This window comes from Podarcis liolepis (genome assembly GCF_965112155.1).
Source record: "Podarcis liolepis genome assembly, chromosome: 13".
In the NCBI taxonomy this organism is placed as follows: Eukaryota; Metazoa; Chordata; class Lepidosauria; order Squamata; family Lacertidae; genus Podarcis; species Podarcis liolepis.
In genome coordinates this window covers 39,621,333-39,640,004 of record NC_139573.1, presented here as the reverse complement: position 1 = coordinate 39,640,004, position 18,672 = coordinate 39,621,333, and the positions used below count along the sequence as shown (strand labels likewise).

Genomic DNA, 18,672 nt, shown 5'->3' with positions numbered 1-18,672 from the left:
GCATTGCTATCGCTGAAGCCAAGGAGCCTGTATTCGCTCCACAGGACACACACACATTTCCCCTTCATTTTTGGAGGGAAAAAAGTGTGTCCTATAGAGCGAAAAATACGATACTACAAGGAAGAATTGTATTTGTGGTCACCAATCTTTTCCATCTAAACTGCACAATGTATCTTATGGGGACACCCCAAATAACATAGCACACAATGCTGAGGTGGAGTTCTCATGCATCACTTTCAATCTGGCTTGTCTGGAAAAATATTTAACCCTAACAGTTCCATACTAGCAGCACTGGAAGCTCGTCAACACATCTGAACTCTGAAATGATTATTTCCTCTCCAGATATGGATGATTGTGTTGGGTGCCCCGAAGATCACTATCCAAACATGGAACAATCGCAATGCATTCCAAAGACCATCAGCTTCTTGTCTTTTAAAGAGCCTCTGGGGATGAGCTTAGCATTGTTTGCTCTTTCTCTCTCTTTCCTCACAGTGGTGGTCCAAGCCATCTTCATTAAACATCAGGACACACCCATTGTCAGAGCAAACAATCGGGACCTCACCTACACTCTCCTCATTTCACTCCTGCTCTGCTTCCTCTGCCCGTTGATCTTCCTCAGCCCTCCAGAAAGAGTGAGCTGCCTGCTCCGACAAATGGCTTTTGGCCTTGTTTTCACAGTGACTGTTTCTTGTGTGCTGGCCAAGACTATCACAGTGGTTCTGGCCTTTGTGGCCACCAAACCAGGATCCAGAATGAGAAAATGGGTGGGGAAAAGGCTTGGAAGCACCATTGTGCTGTCATGTACCATTATCCAAGTGGGCATTTGCACTGTGTGGTTAGGAACCTCTCCCCCATTTCCTGATTCTGACATGCACTCTGTGATGAGGGAAATCATTCTAGGCTGCAACGAAGGGTCAGTTGCCCTGTTTTACTGTGTCCTGGGCTACATGGGCTTTTTGGCCATTGTCAGCTTTGTTGTGGCCTTTTTGGCCAGGAAATTGCCTGAGAGCTTCAATGAGGCCAAATTCATCACCTTCAGCATGTTCTTGTTTTGTAGTGTTTGGATCTCCTTTGTTCCAGTGTACCTGAGCACTAAGGGGAAATACATGGTAGCTGTGGAGATCTTCTCTATCTTGGCCTCCAGTGCTGGCTTACTGGGTTCCATCTTTTCCCCAAAATGCTACATCATTGTGTTAAGACCTGATCTGAACAGCAAGGAGCAATTAATAAAAAGGAAGTAGTAAATTATCCTATCATCTCTGTTTTTCGTTTTACCAGAATATGGACAATATATTCTCTTTCTCCACATCATGTCATGTATTTTATGTTTCGTATTGCCTGGTATTTTCTGGAAATCTTCAAAGATTTTAATTTATGTTCTTTGTTACAGCTGAAACGAGTAACTGTTATGGATTGAGCTTTGCTTTTGGTCTTTGAGCAGGACATCTAGCTTGTGCCATTGGTTTTTCAACACTGGTTAGACACTGCTCTCCTTTCAACACATTGTAAAAAGGGGAAAACTCCAAAGAGAATTAAAATATGGCAGGAAAGATGCTGAAAATAAGAGATTGTCTTCAAAAATCTTCAACAGAAAAAGCTTTTTGTTCTTATGATTTGGGAAGGGGTGGAAGACGGCTGGCGAGGCCATACATTGGACCAATGTGCTTAAGCCAACCAGGCCTTAGGGCCTATTTCCCACAGCACAAGACCATGTTCATCGTTGAACCCATGCAGCTAAGTACGTAGATTTCTGTGCAGTCACTGTGACCTTGATGCAAACAGGCCCCAGACACTCAGGTGGTAAACTGCACTAATTGATGGCATGCAGGTATATCTATGAACACAAATGAATGGGGGATGGGTCTAGTAAAGCTTTAGGCTGTGTCTATGTGTATAATAAATAAAAGCATATTCAGCTGCTGTGAGTACTCCATTCCTATTTTCAATCCTGGGAAACATTCCCTGATAAAACCTATCTTGTCTGACTGTTCTCATTATCTATCAACATAAAAAGAGTTATTTTGAAGTGATTCTCAATATTGGAGGTAGCCCCACCAGATTGCTGTTTGGGATATAGGTGGCATAGGAGGACAATGAGATTTAGTAATAGAAGTAACAGATGGATACCATGTAACATAAAAACTATCCCATTTCTCTCTCTCTTTTTTTAAATGATATTTATTGAAAAAAGAATTTTTTAAAAAAATTACAAAGAAAAAAGAGAAAAACAGGGAAAAAAATAAAACTAAAACCATCATTTACAAATTCTCCACTTTCATTACCTTCTTTCCATGACCTCCTCCTCCTCCCATCTCTTGTATCTTGATTAATAATTGTCACAGCAAATCCTTTCCATAATTCATAATATTCTGTCATTACATTACCTTACTCTATTTTCATCTTATCTTATAAAAAACCTTAAAACTTAAGACTTAAATCTTATTTTTACCAGCTTCTCATAACCATTACCTTTTTACCTAATTCTTTAAACATTTTTACAAGAGCCAAGTAATTTCATTTCAACATTTTTCCAACGTTCATAAAACATTTCTAATGATAAAAAAGAGAATAAAAACAATCCAATCTTCTTCCAGCGTCCCCTCCCCCCCGGTCCCGGGATTGTCAGTCCTTTTTATCCCATTAGTCTGGCACATTAACCTGGTGATCTTATATCCGAGGCCTTCAAATCTCTTCCAGGTCCCTTCCGCAGCTCTTCTTCATATTTTCCTTTCACTCGTGGGAACTCCAGCTTGGTAGTGTTTTTGACCCTTTTCAGCAAATCAGCCCCTTTCCCATAGTCCAGACTAGACTTCATGTAGTATTTTAAAACATGTTTCAAATTCCCTCCAAAATTGGAAGTCCCAACAGCTCCAAACCTCTGACGGCCCATTGCCAGACTCGGAAAGTCCAAACATCCCTGCATAGGGGGGTCAGTCCAACCCCCCATTTCCAAATCAATCCAAACTTTGTCTTTCCAAATCTGGTTTTTTCCAAGTTCATTTGTCAAATCCAAAGGCTCATTTTCCTGCTGGGCCAAAAGTCCCTCCATCTCTGGCGCCCAAGATTCTGCAACATCCTCTTCTATCATCTGCTCTGTCAGGACACACTGCTGTTTAAGTTCCTGGGTGGGCTCCATATAATTTCCCACTACCTGTTCAAATGTTCTGGCCGCATTAGTCATCAAATCCGTCTTCTGACTTAACTGATCCAATAGGGCATTTATTTTACAGAAAGCACCCAACAGTGCTTCTGAAAACATTGTCCTGCAAGGTCACAAGTCCTTTCCCACGGTTGTAATCTGGCAGCTGCAAGCTCCCTAGAATTGGTTACAGTTTCACAGTCCCCCTCTAGGGGGAAACTTCTGGTTGTTCTTTCTTTTAAGGGCAATAGGAACAAAGTTTCTTTTTTTAATATATTTTGTCAATATTTGTTCCTTTAAAATGCGAAAGGAAACAGTGGAATCACAATGTTACTCTTCTTTTAACTATCTGTCAAAAACATTTGTGGAATTCTTTTATGAGTTGAGAAATGAGTTGATGAAGGAGATAAAGGAAAATTCGGATAAGACAGCAGATAAACTTATAGCCCAAATGAACAAAAATACTGAAATGGTGACAGAGCTGATTATTAAGAGAGAACCAGTGACAAAGAAAACAGAAGCAGTGGAGGTCTTGATACAAGGGCTGGAGGAACTTTTTAGAAAAATGGAAACTGTGATGATATGAAGAAATACCAGGAGACAGTCAGGGCAGATATGGATGGCATGGGGGGGATAGGCAGGAAATATTTGGGAATGCCTTGGTGGCTGAGATAAGGCAAAAATTACAGCCTCTGAGTCTACGAGGAGACTGTGAGGAAGGTGAGTAGGATTTTAAATCTGACTTAACTGATAGTCACCTTCCTGTGAAATTTAAATATGCCAAAGTTAGGAAAAAGAATATGTGCAAAATAATGTAAATAAATTGATACATTGGCAGGCTCAGACTACACAGTTGCAATCAGCAAAATTTAGATAATATTAGAAGACGAATAATTGATGAAGTATGTGTGAGGAAATGCAGAAGAATTTTGTTAATATAAGGAAGCAGAAGAGGTAATGGAGGGAAGTCATGAGGTCTAAAGAAAACAAAGATAAGGTTTTGAAATGTTTTCGTGAATGGGGACAAGGGGAGGAATTTGTGGGGTTTTTGGTAGTTAGTTGTGGTAGATATATATATATATATATATATATATATATATATATATATATGCAGGTTTTGGTGTCTTCGGGTGTCTTCCCGTGTAAGAGTTGGGGTGTCTAGGCGACGTTTCGACGAGGTCTCACTCGTCGAAACGTCGCCTAGACACCCCAACTCTTACACGGGAAGACACCCGAAGACACCAAAACCTGCATTCCTGTACCCGTGAAAATCTACGAAAGCATATATATACACACACACACACACACACACACACACACACACACAGTGGTGCCTCGCAAGACGAAATTAATTCATTCCGCGAATTTTTTCGCCTAGCGAATTTTTTGTCCTGTGAAGCACGGTTTCCCATAGGAATGCATTGAAAATCAATTAATGCATTCCTATGGTCAAAAAAAAGTCCAAACAAAGCCAAATTTGGTACAACAAGAGTTTATTAAGTGCTCTTTAAAGTCACACATACTGTAAAGCGCATTTCAAAATTCAAACCCAGATTTTTTTTTAAAAAAACAGCAGAGTGGCCCAATGGTCACAGAAAATCATAAAAATGCAGAAAAAACCCACAAGCTTCCAGATTCTTGCAAACCCCTCCCCAACTGTTCCCCCAGCCACCCAGCACTCAGAAATTCAAATCCAGATTTCTAAAAAAAAAAAAGCAGAGTGGCCCAATGGTCACAGAAAATCATAAAAATGCAGAAAAACCCCCACAAACTTCCAGATTCTTGCAAATCCCTCCCCAACTGTTCCCCCAGCCACCCAGCACACAGAAATTCAAATCCAGATTTTTTTTTTTAAAAAAGCAGAATGGCCCAATGGTCACAGAAAATCATAAAAATGCAGAAAAAAACACACAAGCTTCCAGATTCTTGCAAACCCCTTCCCAACACCAAGTCCTTGAATTCCAAACACCCCAACCCAAAATCCAACACCCCCCCCAAGTTTTAAAAGCTTAACTTACCAAATGGCTGCAAAAGAAGTTTTGGAAAAGCTTCAAAAATCACAGAAAATCATAAAAATGCAGAAAAACCCCCACAAACTTCCAGATTCTTGCAAATCCCTCCCCAACTGTTCCCCCAGCCACCCAGCACACAGAAATTCAAATCCAGATTTTTTTTTAAAAAAAGCAGAATGGCCCAATGGTCACAGAAAATCATAAAAATGCAGAAAAAAACACACAAGCTTCCAGATTCTTGCAAACCCCTTCCCAACACCAAGTCCTTGAATTCCAAACACCCCAACCCAAAATCCAACACCCCCCCCCCAAAGTTTTAAAAGCTTAACTTACCAAATGGCTGCAAAAGAAGTTTTGGAAAAGCTTCAAAAATCTCCAGTCTTTAAAAACCTCAAAAAAGGCTACTATGTACACTGCGTTCTATGAGTTGCTCCTCGAAGTCAAGTCGCAACTGTATTAAGGGTGTTAAGAAAAAGGAAACAAACTTGCAAGACGTTTTCGTCTTGCGAAGCAAGCCCTTAGGGAAATTCGTCTTGCGAAGCAGCTCAAAAACGGAAAACCCTTTCGTCTAGCGAGTTTTCCGTCTTGCGAGGCATTCGTCTTGCGGGGCACCACTGTATATATAAACTAATGAATAGACGCCAACATTATTCCGTTTCTCTACACCCTCAATGACTCACCTATGTTGGGTCAAATGTTCAGATAATCCAGTGCCCCACCAAAACTGTACCATCCCTTTTTTGTGGGATATTGAATTCCATTATCATTACCACTTCTGACTGAGTGTTAGAATCAGATCTAAGCAGAGAATTTGGCTGGTAATTTTTATTCTTGTTATGTTATTCCCCAGCCCACCAACTCATTCATAACTTCTGCATTTCAACATATCACACTGTATATCGTAGCTTAAAATATTTTAAATATTCCTGATATTTTATATCCTTTATTTATTACAACCCACCTTGATGTGTATATTATAATATTTTACTTGCACCGATTTTGTTTTTATTCTGTTCAGGTCTATAACAACATGTTTTTTGCCAGTTGTTCAATATTTCTGATGTAACGAGACCTAGTTATTACCTCATCGGTAATTACCAGTCTTGTCATAAACAAATCTCCCTTGGATAATGTCTCAATGGATTTCTAGAGAATACCAGCCAAAGTCTAAACAAGGGTATAAAAACCCCTTCCTGATATTCTAAGCAAGGGAGAGGTCAGAGACAGAGGAAGGATTTCTGCTTTTCTAGTTTTAGAGTTGCAAAATAGGATTTTAATCTGTGAATTGTTAGAGAAGTGTTGTTCGTGACAAGGCAGAATATTGAAAATATATTCTAGATGGAAATGAGTGTTTCTGATAAGAAATAGTATTTGCCTCAGTATGCTGTTGTTTGTTGTGCCTCTTCTCTTTCATTTGCCACATATGGTGTGCGAACACACCACTAGTTGCACCATCCAAGATCTGTCCAGAATTCCACATGAATACTACCAACCTGGTCATCTTATTGTTGGTGGACTTGCTTCTCACCTCTTTACTTCTTTTGGCGAAGAAGACTTCACAGAAAGGCTACCTATCCATCAACTTCTTGATATCTTGTAAATACTTCATGTGTTAAGTAATCAGATGATACAAAAACATTCCCCAGCTCTAACCGGGCTTACTCAAAAGCAAGTTCCACTGATTTCAGCGGGATTTCCTTCTAGGCATAAATGGTGGTGGTGGTGGGGACTTTTGCATAGCTGAGGTGTTGGCTTGGAAGGAGGGAAATGGAGATCTGAATGTGTCAGTGAGAAGAGGCTGCCCCTTGGTGTGCTCTCTGCTCCCCATATCCCACCAAATTTCTTCCAAGTAGAGTTTAACAATCAGACCCTCAGCTTAAACTTGCTTAGTTTGAGATAGAAAGTCCTTCTCTGTTTTGAATACTGAACTTCACCTCAGAAAGCCTGGTGTGAGGGGTCTGAAAGCTCACTTCTCCTCTGAGATAGAGTTCTAAGAGTCCCAGGTGTTCTCATCCCAACCAGGCTAGACTTTTATGATGCTCCTAGTTATGAATGTTTCACAGCTCTGAAAGTGATGAGAACTACTCCATTAAGTTAGAGTATCTACTTCTCTGCATTTTGATGCAGCTCATTTGATCAGTACCTGTAGATGAATGTATGTGTATGTTTTGCGCTTTCACATTTCACCAAAGGTTGCAGTGCAGTGTTCCAGTCAAGCAATGTATACAAAATGCATATACTGGGGTAAAATGTAAATATATATATATATATGCGTATATTAATGAAAGTGGTATACAAGTATACAAGTGGAATGCAATGAATTCTTTAAGGGGAAATTGCTTTGCAGATATGTGCATGTCAGAGCATAATTTGCATGAAAATGTTGAAGAATTGTCATGAGGTCCTAATTTCTATAAATGACAATTGCATAGCATATATCCCAAGTATACAGCATAAAATTCTCATTGCAGTATTTTGCCAAAGAACTACCAGCATATCCTGGCCTTGGTATTTGCTGTCAAGGAGGTCAATGAGAACCCCAAGATCTTACGTAATATCACCTTAGGATTCCACATCTACGACAGTTACTTCAATGAAAGGATGACCTACCGGGCTGCTCTGAATCTTCCCTCCACACTTATGCCCAACTACAAGTGCAACATCCAGAAACACCTGGTAGCAGTTATTGGGGGACTGGACTTTGATTCCTCTCTCCAAATGGCAAACATCTTGGGCATCTACAAGTTTCCTCAGGTAAGATACTGCCTTGAGGACTTCACACTCATTCCCCATGATCATCTGACAATTTTATTTCCCCCTCAAGTATTAGTATTCATCCTAATACTTTCCTCCAAAAATCCATAAGTGTTGGACATCACATAAACATGTGTTTCAAAGAAGCATTATCCTTATTTATTCTCCAGCACGATGGCATTGTAGATACGGAATTCCCTTCTGTACAAATGTCCAGTATATTCTAAATTTTATCTTTTGGTGTATAAGAAATAGTTTATAATCTAGAGACACATTTGTTACAGAAGCTAAAATGTTGTCCCACTGTTCAGGTAAAATAGGAACCCCTAATTCATTATATCATTAATTTCTCAGTGCATGTCAAGGTGATTATTTGAAACCAAATACCTATATCTATAACCAATTGTTCTAGTAAAGCAAGGGGATGTAATGGGGAAGGAAGATGAGGGGAAAGGGAAGGGAAGCTGCATTACAGGATTGTAGGAAAACTGGCATGCAGCAGTAGAAGAGAAGGAGGGGGAGGGCCCACAAGCACAGGGGGCACTCTGTGGAGGCTAGATCTGTGAGTGCCCCCAGCTTTTTGGAGCCCCCCTCCTTGAGGCTACCACCTCATCTCACTTCTGGGCAGGCTGGCCCTGGAAGCACATACCCAGACCTTCTACATTTATGGATTTTGCTCCTTTATTTTCCTTTAGCTCACTTATGGGTCCTTTGCCCCAGAGGATGCTGGTCAAAGCCAATCCACTTCCTTCTATAGGATGGCGCCCAATGAAGTCCATCAATACAGTGGGATTGTTGAGTTACTTCTGCATTTTGGTTGGACATGGGTTGGGTTGCTTGCTGCAGGTAATGTCAGTGGAGAGAGATTTATTCACACCCTGAAAACTCTGCTTTCCCAGAAAGGCATTTGTTTGGCCTTCTCAGAGAGAACCGTGAAAACGGCATATTTGACTGAGTATTACGCCATGTATTCCCAATGGATCCAAATTTATCAAGTTATTATGGAGAATAAAGCCAAGGTTATTGTTGTCTATGGAGAAACAGAGTCCATGCTTAGCTTGCGAATAATGGTAGCACTTGGTGCAGTGGACAATGGAACCAAGACTTCTGAGGGCAAGGTGTGGATTCTGACAGCACAACTGGACTTCAAAGCACTGACCTTTCAAATGAACTGGGATATGCAACTCTTCCAGGGTTCCCTCTTCTTTAGAATTCATTCAAATGTTGTACAAGGATTCAAAGCCTTTCTTCAGGTCCAAAATCCATTTGAGGCGAATGGAAATGGCTTTGTCAAGCAGTTCTGGGCACAAGTCTTTCTCTGTTTATTTCCAAACTCCAGTACAGAGGAGCAGGACAGTGGAACCTGCACTGGAGAGGAGAAGCTGGAAGATCTCCCGTCATCTGGCTTTGAGATGAGCGTAACAAGCCACAGCTATAGTGTCTATAATGCTGTCTATGCCGTAGCACATGCTCTACATGCCATGTTCTTGCCCAGGACAAAATTCAAGGCAGTGGTTGAAGGAGGGATGCAAGAGTTTCAGAAGCTAAAGCCTTGGCAGGTAATGCCACTGTCCCGTGGTACAATTTATTAGACCTGGGCAGTGATATGTAGCATAGTACCCTGAACATTTTCGAGCACTCAGTGCAGGATCATATCCCCTCCGTAACTTGTGTGCATGGAAGCAGGAGGATATAATCCTGCACTGTGCCGCTCCTTCCCACGCAACTTCTCTGCACACATGTTAAGAGGCAGATCTGATCCCACACTGAGAGGAGAGGTGAGAGCTGGCTGAGAGTGGCAGACAAAGCTGAAAAAATGTAGCTGTGGCTGAGGAAAGGAGGTGGGAAAGACCCCTAAAATGGCTGCCCATGACCAGCATAAAAGGGGGGGGAGGGTTTTAAACATTTATTTATGTACGTACGTGCTTACTTATTTACTTACTTACTGAAATTGTTAGTTGAAGTTATCTTTGTTAGAAATCCTGGGAAGCCAAGACCCAGTTTTCTGGCAAGGACTCTTTGGTGAGAGAACTCCAGCAGAGATTTAACATGGCAAAATAAAAGTGTGGAAATCTAGATTGTAAAACCGTAAATGTGTCCTTTCCGCTAAACCCCCAAACTCTCCACTGCCCTATCACAAAGATGGACCACACATTTAGTAAGTCACAACAATCAAAGATCAGATTCATGTGCTTTTCTATATAGCAGTCACAAAATGGTAAAATTTCCTAAACTATTGGTATAGAAACATTAGATTCAGACTCCATTCTTGTCAGAATCAAAGGAGGTTGGTTAAAATATGTGGCTAGAGGGAGTAGTTCACACACAGAATTCACATGAAGACTGAGTAGAACAAAAGGCTTTGTTACCCATTTCCTCCCGAGGTGAAGGAAAGTGACTTAGGCTAAGTTTGGTAGGACAGCTTACTCTATGGCATTAACCACTTTGTGCATTAATCAGACTCAAGCATACTGGTTACATGAGGCTGGTTACCCTAGAATTCCTTTGGGACGGGATACAGTAATACCTCTGCGAATGTCCACCTTGTCTAGCGTCCGTTCCAGTGAACGTCCACAGCAAACTTGAAAGTATCATAACGGGTTTGCTCCTTGCACATGTGCAGAAGCACTAATTCGAGCTTTGTGCATGCGCAGAAGCACAAACCACTCCGAGCACATGCGCAGATGCGGCGCTTTGCCCTGCGTCCTTTTTGGCTAGTGGCCGGGGCTCCAGAACAGATCCCAGTTGCAAAGCGAGGTATGACTGTATACAAGCAGTGGGACCTAAAAAGCATGGATTTCCCCCCTCATTTCCTCTTTTTTTGGGAATACATTGGGATTGTCCCATAGAAAACAATGGAAATCGTCAGCTTGCTATGTGAACACTCTCAGGAATGGATTATGTTTGCATAGCACTACCTGCATATACTGACAGTCTGGAGGCATCCTGAGTGGCAATAAGGAGAGACATTAACATTACTTCTATTTTCCTTTCAATGCAGCTCCATCCCTTTCTTAGGAGTGTCTCCTTTAACAACTCTGCTGGGGAAACGGTATCTTTTAGTGCAAACGGGGAAGTAGAAGCTGGCTTTGATATCACCAACCTGGTCACTTTTCCAAATAACTCCTTCTTGAGGGTCAAGGTTGGAAGGGTGGGTGTGGAGGCTACACCTGACCAGCCATTCACCCTTGATGACAGCAGAATGGTGTGGCACAGAAGCTTTCACCAGGTGAGGCATAATTCCTACATCCATGAGAGAGAGGGAAATAGAATGTTATTGTACTTACAGATCATCAGTCCAGCACATACCTGCCTTTCCAGCCAGAATCAAAACATTTTCCTTGAGAATAGTCGAATCATAGAGCTGGAAGTCATCCCGAAAGTTATGTAGCCCAACCCAATTTGTGCCAGGAGGACCAGTTTTAGTTCCTTCCACACCGGAAAAAAAATCCCACCTAAGTTACTATCGGTAAAGGTAAACGGACCCCTGACCGTTAGGTCCAGTCGTGACCGACTCTGGGGTTGCGGCACTTATCTCGCTTTATTGGCCGAGGGAGCCGGCATACAGCTTCTGGAGAACCAAAGCAGCGCACAGAAACGCCGTTTACCTTCCTGCCAGAGCAGTACCTATTTATCTACTTGCACTTTGATGTGCTTTGGAACTGATAGGTTGGCAGAAGCCGGGACCGAACAACGGGAGCTCACCCCATCATGGGTATTTGAACCACGACCTTCTGAAATTAATTATCCTTCAGGTTTCACATTTCTCTGAATTTTGTGGTCTAGTTCTCAGCTCAAAAATGGACCAAAATCATTTGAAAAATACACATTGAAGTACAAAATATGTTTGAAGATGCATCAATTAAGACAAAAAGCATGGCAGGAAGTGTGAAGGAGGCTTCTAAGAGCATTTGGTTGAACTCCTTCACAGTTTCATCATATATGGGGACCAAGATAACAACACAAAGTTCCAAATTCATCATCATCAAGCCTTTTATTGGCATCACATACAAACATCCAAAACAAATCAATACAGAATTATCACTTCCCCAGTGGCACAAAGCATTTGCTAAAAGAAAGAGGCAGAGCAGTATATCGTCACAAAAGTTCCAAATTATAGGGAGGTTTCTAAGCATGTCCAGCCTTTTTAATACTTTCTGCTCAGTATGGGAAGGTTGGTGGTGAACAAGTATTACCGTATTTTTCGCTCTATAACACGCACCCGACCATAACACGCACATAGTTTTTAGAGGAGGAAAATCCGTAGGCATGCCACCCGTAGGCATTCCCTCCATAACACGCACAGACATTTCCCCTTACTTTTTAGGAGGAAAAAAGTGAGTGTTATGGTGCAAAAAATACGGTAATTTTATGTATGGGGGGGGGAGGGCTGGTGAAAATGAACTCCCAGTTCCCTTCCCAGTTTAAGCCTTCAGGCATTCTTTTCACAGATGGTCAGTTTCAGCATTCTTTTTTAAAACTGCTAATAGCAAAACAAATAGTTTGGTCCTCAGTAGTTTAGTGTCTTCCTACTGCTGGCTTGGGGGTGGGGATGAAGCCCAAAGCACTGATAATTTCTGTGTGCTAAAATGTTTATGTTTTTTTTTTAAAAAATGGGCAGGTTCCACCCCTTTCTGAGTGTAACCCAAACTGCCCTCCTGGTTCCAGCAAGAAAAAGAAGGAGGGGGAGCAATTCTGCTGCTATGATTGCGCTCCATGTCCTCAAGGCAAGATTTCGTCCCAGAAGGGTAAGAGACACGAGATATGTACTTTTCAAATATATGTCATGTTAGAAGTTGTTGGGAAAATTAAGTAAATAGGTAAATAATTGCTAATATGGCAGACCCTCCAAGCGTCCCTATTTTCCAGGGACATCCCTGAGTTAGAGAAGCCATCCTGGTTTCTGATTTGTTCCCAGAATGTCCCACTTTTCCTTTGGATGTCTCTATTTTCATTGGAGAAATGTTGAAGGGTATGAAGTTATCTGACCCGAACTGTCTGAAGGCAATCCTATATAGGGAAGGTTTTTTAATGTTTAATGTTTTATTATTATTTTTATATATGTTGGAAGCTGCCTAGAATGGCTGGGGCAACCCTTTAAGATGTGTGGGGTAAAAATAGTAAAATTATCATTATGGAATGGGACATCCCTATTTTCATCAGAGACATGTTGGAGGGTATGATATGGTAAGAATTTACTTCTAAACCACTCGTTCTTGACGAGGTGAGGGAACAAACCTTTAAATAAACTCCAACAAAGAGAATATGCAAGCAAAGTGTCCAGTAGGGACCTGATTTATTAGAGAAGCTATTGCAATGAGGCAGCCTCGCTAAATCAGTTGTTCAGCTAACCGCCAGTTAGACAAACTGCCTGAGAGCACATTTTAACAAAGATTTTATTGGGTTTTTCACACATAAACATACATCATATAACATCATTATAGAATGTGTACCACAAGAAAGGTTACATGTTAAGGGGTGAAAAAGTCCCTGTTTTATGTTTCCCCTCATTTATCTTGATTAGTCAAACTCTGGAGCTCCAGATATAAGCTTTTACTCACTTATTGTACATCTTCCTTGACAACTAGACATTCAGAAAGTGCCACAATCCATTCCTGTATCTTCCCACAGCTTATGGAATCTCAAGGAAACCACAGGGCTTGTAACTTCCAACATCCTAGCCACTTGTGCCCTCTGGCTAAACATACAATCCTTCAGGGGCAGATAAGCAAGGAATGCAGTGATTCGGCAGTTTATCTGGTGTAGGGGAGCAGCATAAAAGAGTTACAAAAATGCAGGAATACACGAATCAAAATCATTCTTTGATACATACGTTCTATATAGAAAATAAATGCAATTACTATGGGATATACAAAAAAGTATTGACTGTCTAAAGTAAAACTTCTACATTGGTAATATAGTCCATTTTGTACATATTGTTTAATTGGAGGTCTGCATCAAAAGTTTTTAGACAAGCATACATTTTGCAGGGTCACTGTGTTTTGGTTAATGTCTTGGTCAAAACAGTGCAATTTAGATGACTTTCCCAGTCAAATTTCAATAAAACCAAATTTCTCCTCCATCTCTATTAGCAGACAGCCCCAATAAATGATTATGTACCTTATTCTAAAAAGAAAAGGTTTATCACCAATGATCTAATCTTTGTTTGAGGTTAAAATAAGGCAGGCAGTACTAAGCTAAATGGACCAGTGATTTGTCTTGGTAGAAGACACCTTCCTGTACTGAACAATTACCATATTTTTCGCTGTATAGGATACACCTGACCATAGGATGCACCTTGTTTTAGAGGGGGAGAACAAGAAAAAAAAATTCTCCCCCTCTCTGCTCAGCGCCCCTTCAGCGAAGCGGCAGGAGAAACAGAGCCCCTTCTATTTCTCCTCCCGCTTCGCTGAAGGGGCGCTGCGCAGCTCTCCCTCTCTGCTGAAACCAGGAGAGTCTTGCTCTCCTGGCTTCAGCGACAGGAACCTGAAGCCTTTGGAGCACAGCGTGAGTTCCTGCTGCGCTCCAAAGGTTTCAGGAGACTATCCCTGAAGCCTGGAGAGCGAGAGGGGTCAGTGCGCACCGACCCCTCTCGCTCTCCAGGCTTCAGAGAAAGCAACACGTAGCCTCCGGAGCGTGGAGGGAGCGCTCCCTCTGCCCTTCAGAGACTTCACATTGCTATCGCTGAAGCCAAGGAGCCTGCATTCGCTCCACAGGACACACACACATTTCCCCTTCATTTTTGGAGGGGGAAAAGTGCGTCCTATAGAGCGAAAAATACTACAAAGGAAGAATTGTATTTGTGGTTACCAATCTTTTCCATCTAACTGCACAATGTATCTTATGGGGACACCCCAAATAACATAGCACACAATGCTGAGGTGGAGTTCTCATGCATCACTTTCAATCTGGTTTGTCTGGAAACATCTTTAACCCTAACAGTTCCATACTAGCAGCACTGGAAGCTCGTCAACACATCTGAACTCTGAAATGATTATTTCCTCTCCAGATATGGATGATTGTGTTGGGTGCCCCGAAGATCACTATCCAAACATGGAACAATCGCAATGCATTCCAAAGACCATCAGCTTCTTGTCTTTTAAAGAGCCTCTGGGGATGAGCTTGGCATTGTTTGCTCTTTTTCTCTCTTTCCTCACAGTGGTGGTCCAAGCCATCTTCATTAAACATCAGGACACACCCATTGTCAGAGCAAACAATCGGGACCTCACCTACACTCTCCTCATTTCACTCCTGCTCTGCTTTCTCTGCCCGTTGATCTTCCTCAGCCCTCCAGAAAGAGTCAGCTGCCTGCTCCGACAAATGGCTTTTGGCCTTGTTTTCACAGTGACCGTTTCTTGTGTGCTGGCCAAGACTATCACGGTGGTTCTGGCCTTTGTGGCCACCAAACCAGGATCCAGAATGAGAAAATGGGTGGGGAAAAGGCTTGGAAGCACCATTGTGTTGTCATGTACCATTATCCAAGTGGGCATTTGCACTGTGTGGTTAGGAACCTCTCCCCCATTTCCTGATTCTGACATGCACTCTGTGATGAGAGAAATCATTCTAGGCTGCAACGAAGGGTCAGTTGTCCTGTTTTACTGTGTCCTGGGCTACATGGGCTTTTTGGCCATTGTCAGCTTTGTTGTGGCCTTTTTTGCCAGAAAATTGCCTGAGAGCTTCAATGAGGCCAAATTCATCACCTTCAGCATGTTCTTGTTTTGTAGTGTTTGGATCTCCTTTGTTCCAGTGTACCTGAGCACCAAGGGGAAATACATGGTGGCTGTGGAGATCTTCTCCATCTTGGCCTCCAGTGCTGGCTTACTGGGTTCCATCTTTTCCCCAAAATGCTACATCATTGTGTTAAGACCTGATCTGAACAGCAAGGAGCAATTAATAAAAAGGAAGTAGTAAATTATCCTATCATCTCTGTTTTTCGTTTTACCAGAATATGGACAATATATTCTCTTTCTCCACATCATGTCATGTATTTTATGTTTCGTATTGCCTGGTATTTTCTGGAAATCTTGAAAGATTTTAATTTATGTCCTTTGTTACAGCTGAAACAAGTAACTGTTTATGGATTGAGCTTTGCTTTTGGTCTTTGAGCAGGACATCTAGCTTGTGCCATTGGTTTTTCAACACTGGTTAGACACTGCTCTCCTTTCAACACACTGTAAAAAGGGGAAAACTCCAAAGAGAATTAAAATATGGCAGGAAAGATGCCGAAAATAAGAGATTGTCTTCAAAAATCTTCAACAGAAAAAGCTTTTTGTTCTTATGGTTTGGGAAGGGGTGGAAGATGGCTGGTGGGGTCACACGTTGGACCACCATGCTTAAGCCGATCAGGCCTTAGGGCCTATTTCCCTCAGCACAAGACCATGTTCATCTTTGCACCCTTGCAGCTAAGTACGTGGATTTCTGTATAGTCACTCTTACCTTGATGCAAACATGCACAAGACACTCAGATGGTAAAGGTGAAAGGTAAAGGGACCCCTGACCACTCAGATGGTAAGCTGCACTAATTGATGGCATGCAGGTATATCTATAAACATAAATGAATGGGCTATGGATCTAGTAAAGCTTTGGGCTGCGTCTATGTGTATAATAAATAAACACATATTCATCTGCTGTGAGTATTCCATTCCTATTTTCAATCCTGGGAAATATTCCCTGATTAAACCTATCTTGTCTGACTGTTCTCATTATCTATAAACATAAAAAGAGTTATTTTGAAGTGATTCTCAATATTGAAGGTAGCCCCACCAGATTGCTGTTTGGGATATAGGTGGCATAGGAGGACAGTGAGATTTAGTAATACAAGTAACAAATGGATACCATGTAATATAAAAACTACCCCGTTTCTCTATACCCTCAATGATTCACGTAAGTTGTGTCAGATGCTTAGATAACGCTAAGCTCAAAAAGATGTTGTACCTTCCCTCCTTTGTGGGCACAAAACCACCACTTTTAAAGACTAGCTAGTTCCAGCCATACTGTAGCTAGTAACACAACTAATAATCCTCTTTATTGAATTCCGCGATTATTGTCACTTCCAACTGAGAAAAGGGCTAGAATCAGATATAAGTAAAGAATTTGGCTGGTAATTTTTATTCTTGTTATATTATTCCCTCCCATCCCACCAACTGTTTTTGTTTTTACTCTGTTTAGGTCCATAACTTCACAATAAAGGACCTGTATTTTTGATCCTGTGAAGGGGGTGTGATCTCTTTTTCCTCCACCCTGCCCCCCACAGCTCCAGGTGCAAAACCTTGGAAATTACACCTCTTTTGGTGGCACATATATTATTTATGTGCATTTGCATGTGTGCGTTAAGAGGTAAATTGAAGTGTCTCACTTAGAAGTCAATAGAACCTGTTAATTTCTATTTTACCAGTTTCTCATTTTGCCTATCTTAAATTTAGTTCTCCACATTTCCTTGTCACCAACACAAACCATCTACAAAACTCAGTGCCCTTCACCATCCTTTTGTCTTGGTATAATTGTCAGTAAACTAATAAACAAATGGTCAGGTGGAAAATTCAAGGACGTTAGATTAATCATTTGCACTGATCAGATGAAGCATTTCAGCATTGATAACAGACTGACCCACTCTTATTTTCTTCCTCATTGCAGTTAATTCTGCATGCACTTTTGTTGTCCCATAAAGGGACAGAAACCACTTCAAATGAAACACCACAAACATGTTTTTTGTCATTTGTTGGATTTTTTTGATGCAAAGAGAGATAGTTATTATCTAATCTGTAATTATTACTTTTGTCATGACTAATTCTCCCTTGGATAATGTCTCAATAGATTTGCAGAGAATATCAGCCAAAGTCTAAACAGGAGAATATAAAAAACCCTACTTGTGATTCTAAGCAAGGGAGAGGGCAGAGGAAGAGGCAGGATTTTTGCTTCTCACATTGTCAAGTTGTAAAATAGAATTTTAATCGGTGAATTGGTAGGCAAGTTCTGTTTCTGTCAAGGCAAAATATTGTACTGATGCTAAGGTTCATGTTCTAGATGGAAATGAGGGTGTCTGATTAGAAAGAATATTTGCCCCAGTATGTTGTTGTTTTTTCTTGTGCCAATTCTCTTTCATCTGCCACATTTGGTGTGCAAACATACCAGGAGTTGCACCATTGATGATCTTTCCAGAATTCCACATGAATACTACCAACCTGGTGATCTTATTGTTGGTGGACTTGCTTCTCATCTCTTTTCTGCTTTTGACAAAGAAGACTTCAAAGAAAGGCTAACTACCCATCAACTTCTTAATACCATGTAAATATTGCATATCTCAAATAATCATCTGGAACAGAAACATTCCCCAGCTTTAACCTTGCTTACGCAGAAGCAAGCTCCATTGATTTTAGTGGGATTTACTTCCAGGCAGGGTGTGTGGGTGTGTGTGTAAATTGGTAGTCTATTTCTGAATATTGAACTTCACCTCAGAAAGGTTGGGATGAGGACTCTTAAAATCTTGCCTCTCCTTCTGAGGTGGATTTCTAAGAGCCCCAGATGTTCTTATCCATGTCAGGCAAGATTTACAGGATACCTCTAGTTGAAAATGTGTCACAGGTCTGAAAATGATGAGAACTACTCCATTCAGTTAGGCTACCTGCTTCTCAGCATTTCAATACAGCTTTTCTGTTGGATCAAATCAGTAACTGTATATAAATGTTGCGTATATGTCTATGCTATGTGCTTTCAAAAGATTTTAAAGGTCTCTATTGATGTCAGTGTGTGGCTGTCAAAGTTGTGCTG

The 18,672-nt window shown here is 41.2% G+C and overlaps 2 protein-coding genes across 5 annotated transcripts in view; both read left to right on the top strand.

Annotated features, from left to right (window-relative positions):
• The window catches only part of LOC310690482 (vomeronasal type-2 receptor 26-like), a 56,423-nt gene extending 54,333 nt beyond the window's left edge, over nucleotides 1-2,090 (top strand). Inside the window, exon 12 of the mRNA XM_083469441.1 lies at nucleotides 343-2,090. Within this exon, the coding sequence (XP_083325567.1) occupies nucleotides 343-1,241 (899 nt within the window). The 3' untranslated portion in view covers nucleotides 1,242-2,090. The remainder of the gene's footprint in view (nucleotides 1-342) is intronic.
• A 6,094-nt stretch (nucleotides 2,091-8,184) lies between these two features.
• The window catches only part of LOC310690515 (vomeronasal type-2 receptor 26-like), a 19,858-nt gene continuing 9,370 nt past the window's right edge, over nucleotides 8,185-18,672 (top strand). The window contains exons 1-4 of one of the 4 annotated variants that reach the window (XM_083469584.1): nucleotides 8,185-9,464; nucleotides 10,907-11,134; nucleotides 12,527-12,653; nucleotides 14,915-16,283. In XM_083469584.1, the coding sequence (XP_083325710.1) occupies nucleotides 8,664-9,464; nucleotides 10,907-11,134; nucleotides 12,527-12,653; nucleotides 14,915-15,813 (2,055 nt within the window). In that variant the 5' untranslated portion in view covers nucleotides 8,185-8,663 and the 3' untranslated portion in view covers nucleotides 15,814-16,283. Of the gene's footprint in view, nucleotides 9,465-10,906; nucleotides 11,135-11,194; nucleotides 11,381-12,526; nucleotides 12,654-14,914; nucleotides 16,284-18,672 lie in introns of those variants that run through there. The other 3 variants (XM_083469580.1, XM_083469581.1, XM_083469583.1) reach the window with 3 other exon arrangements.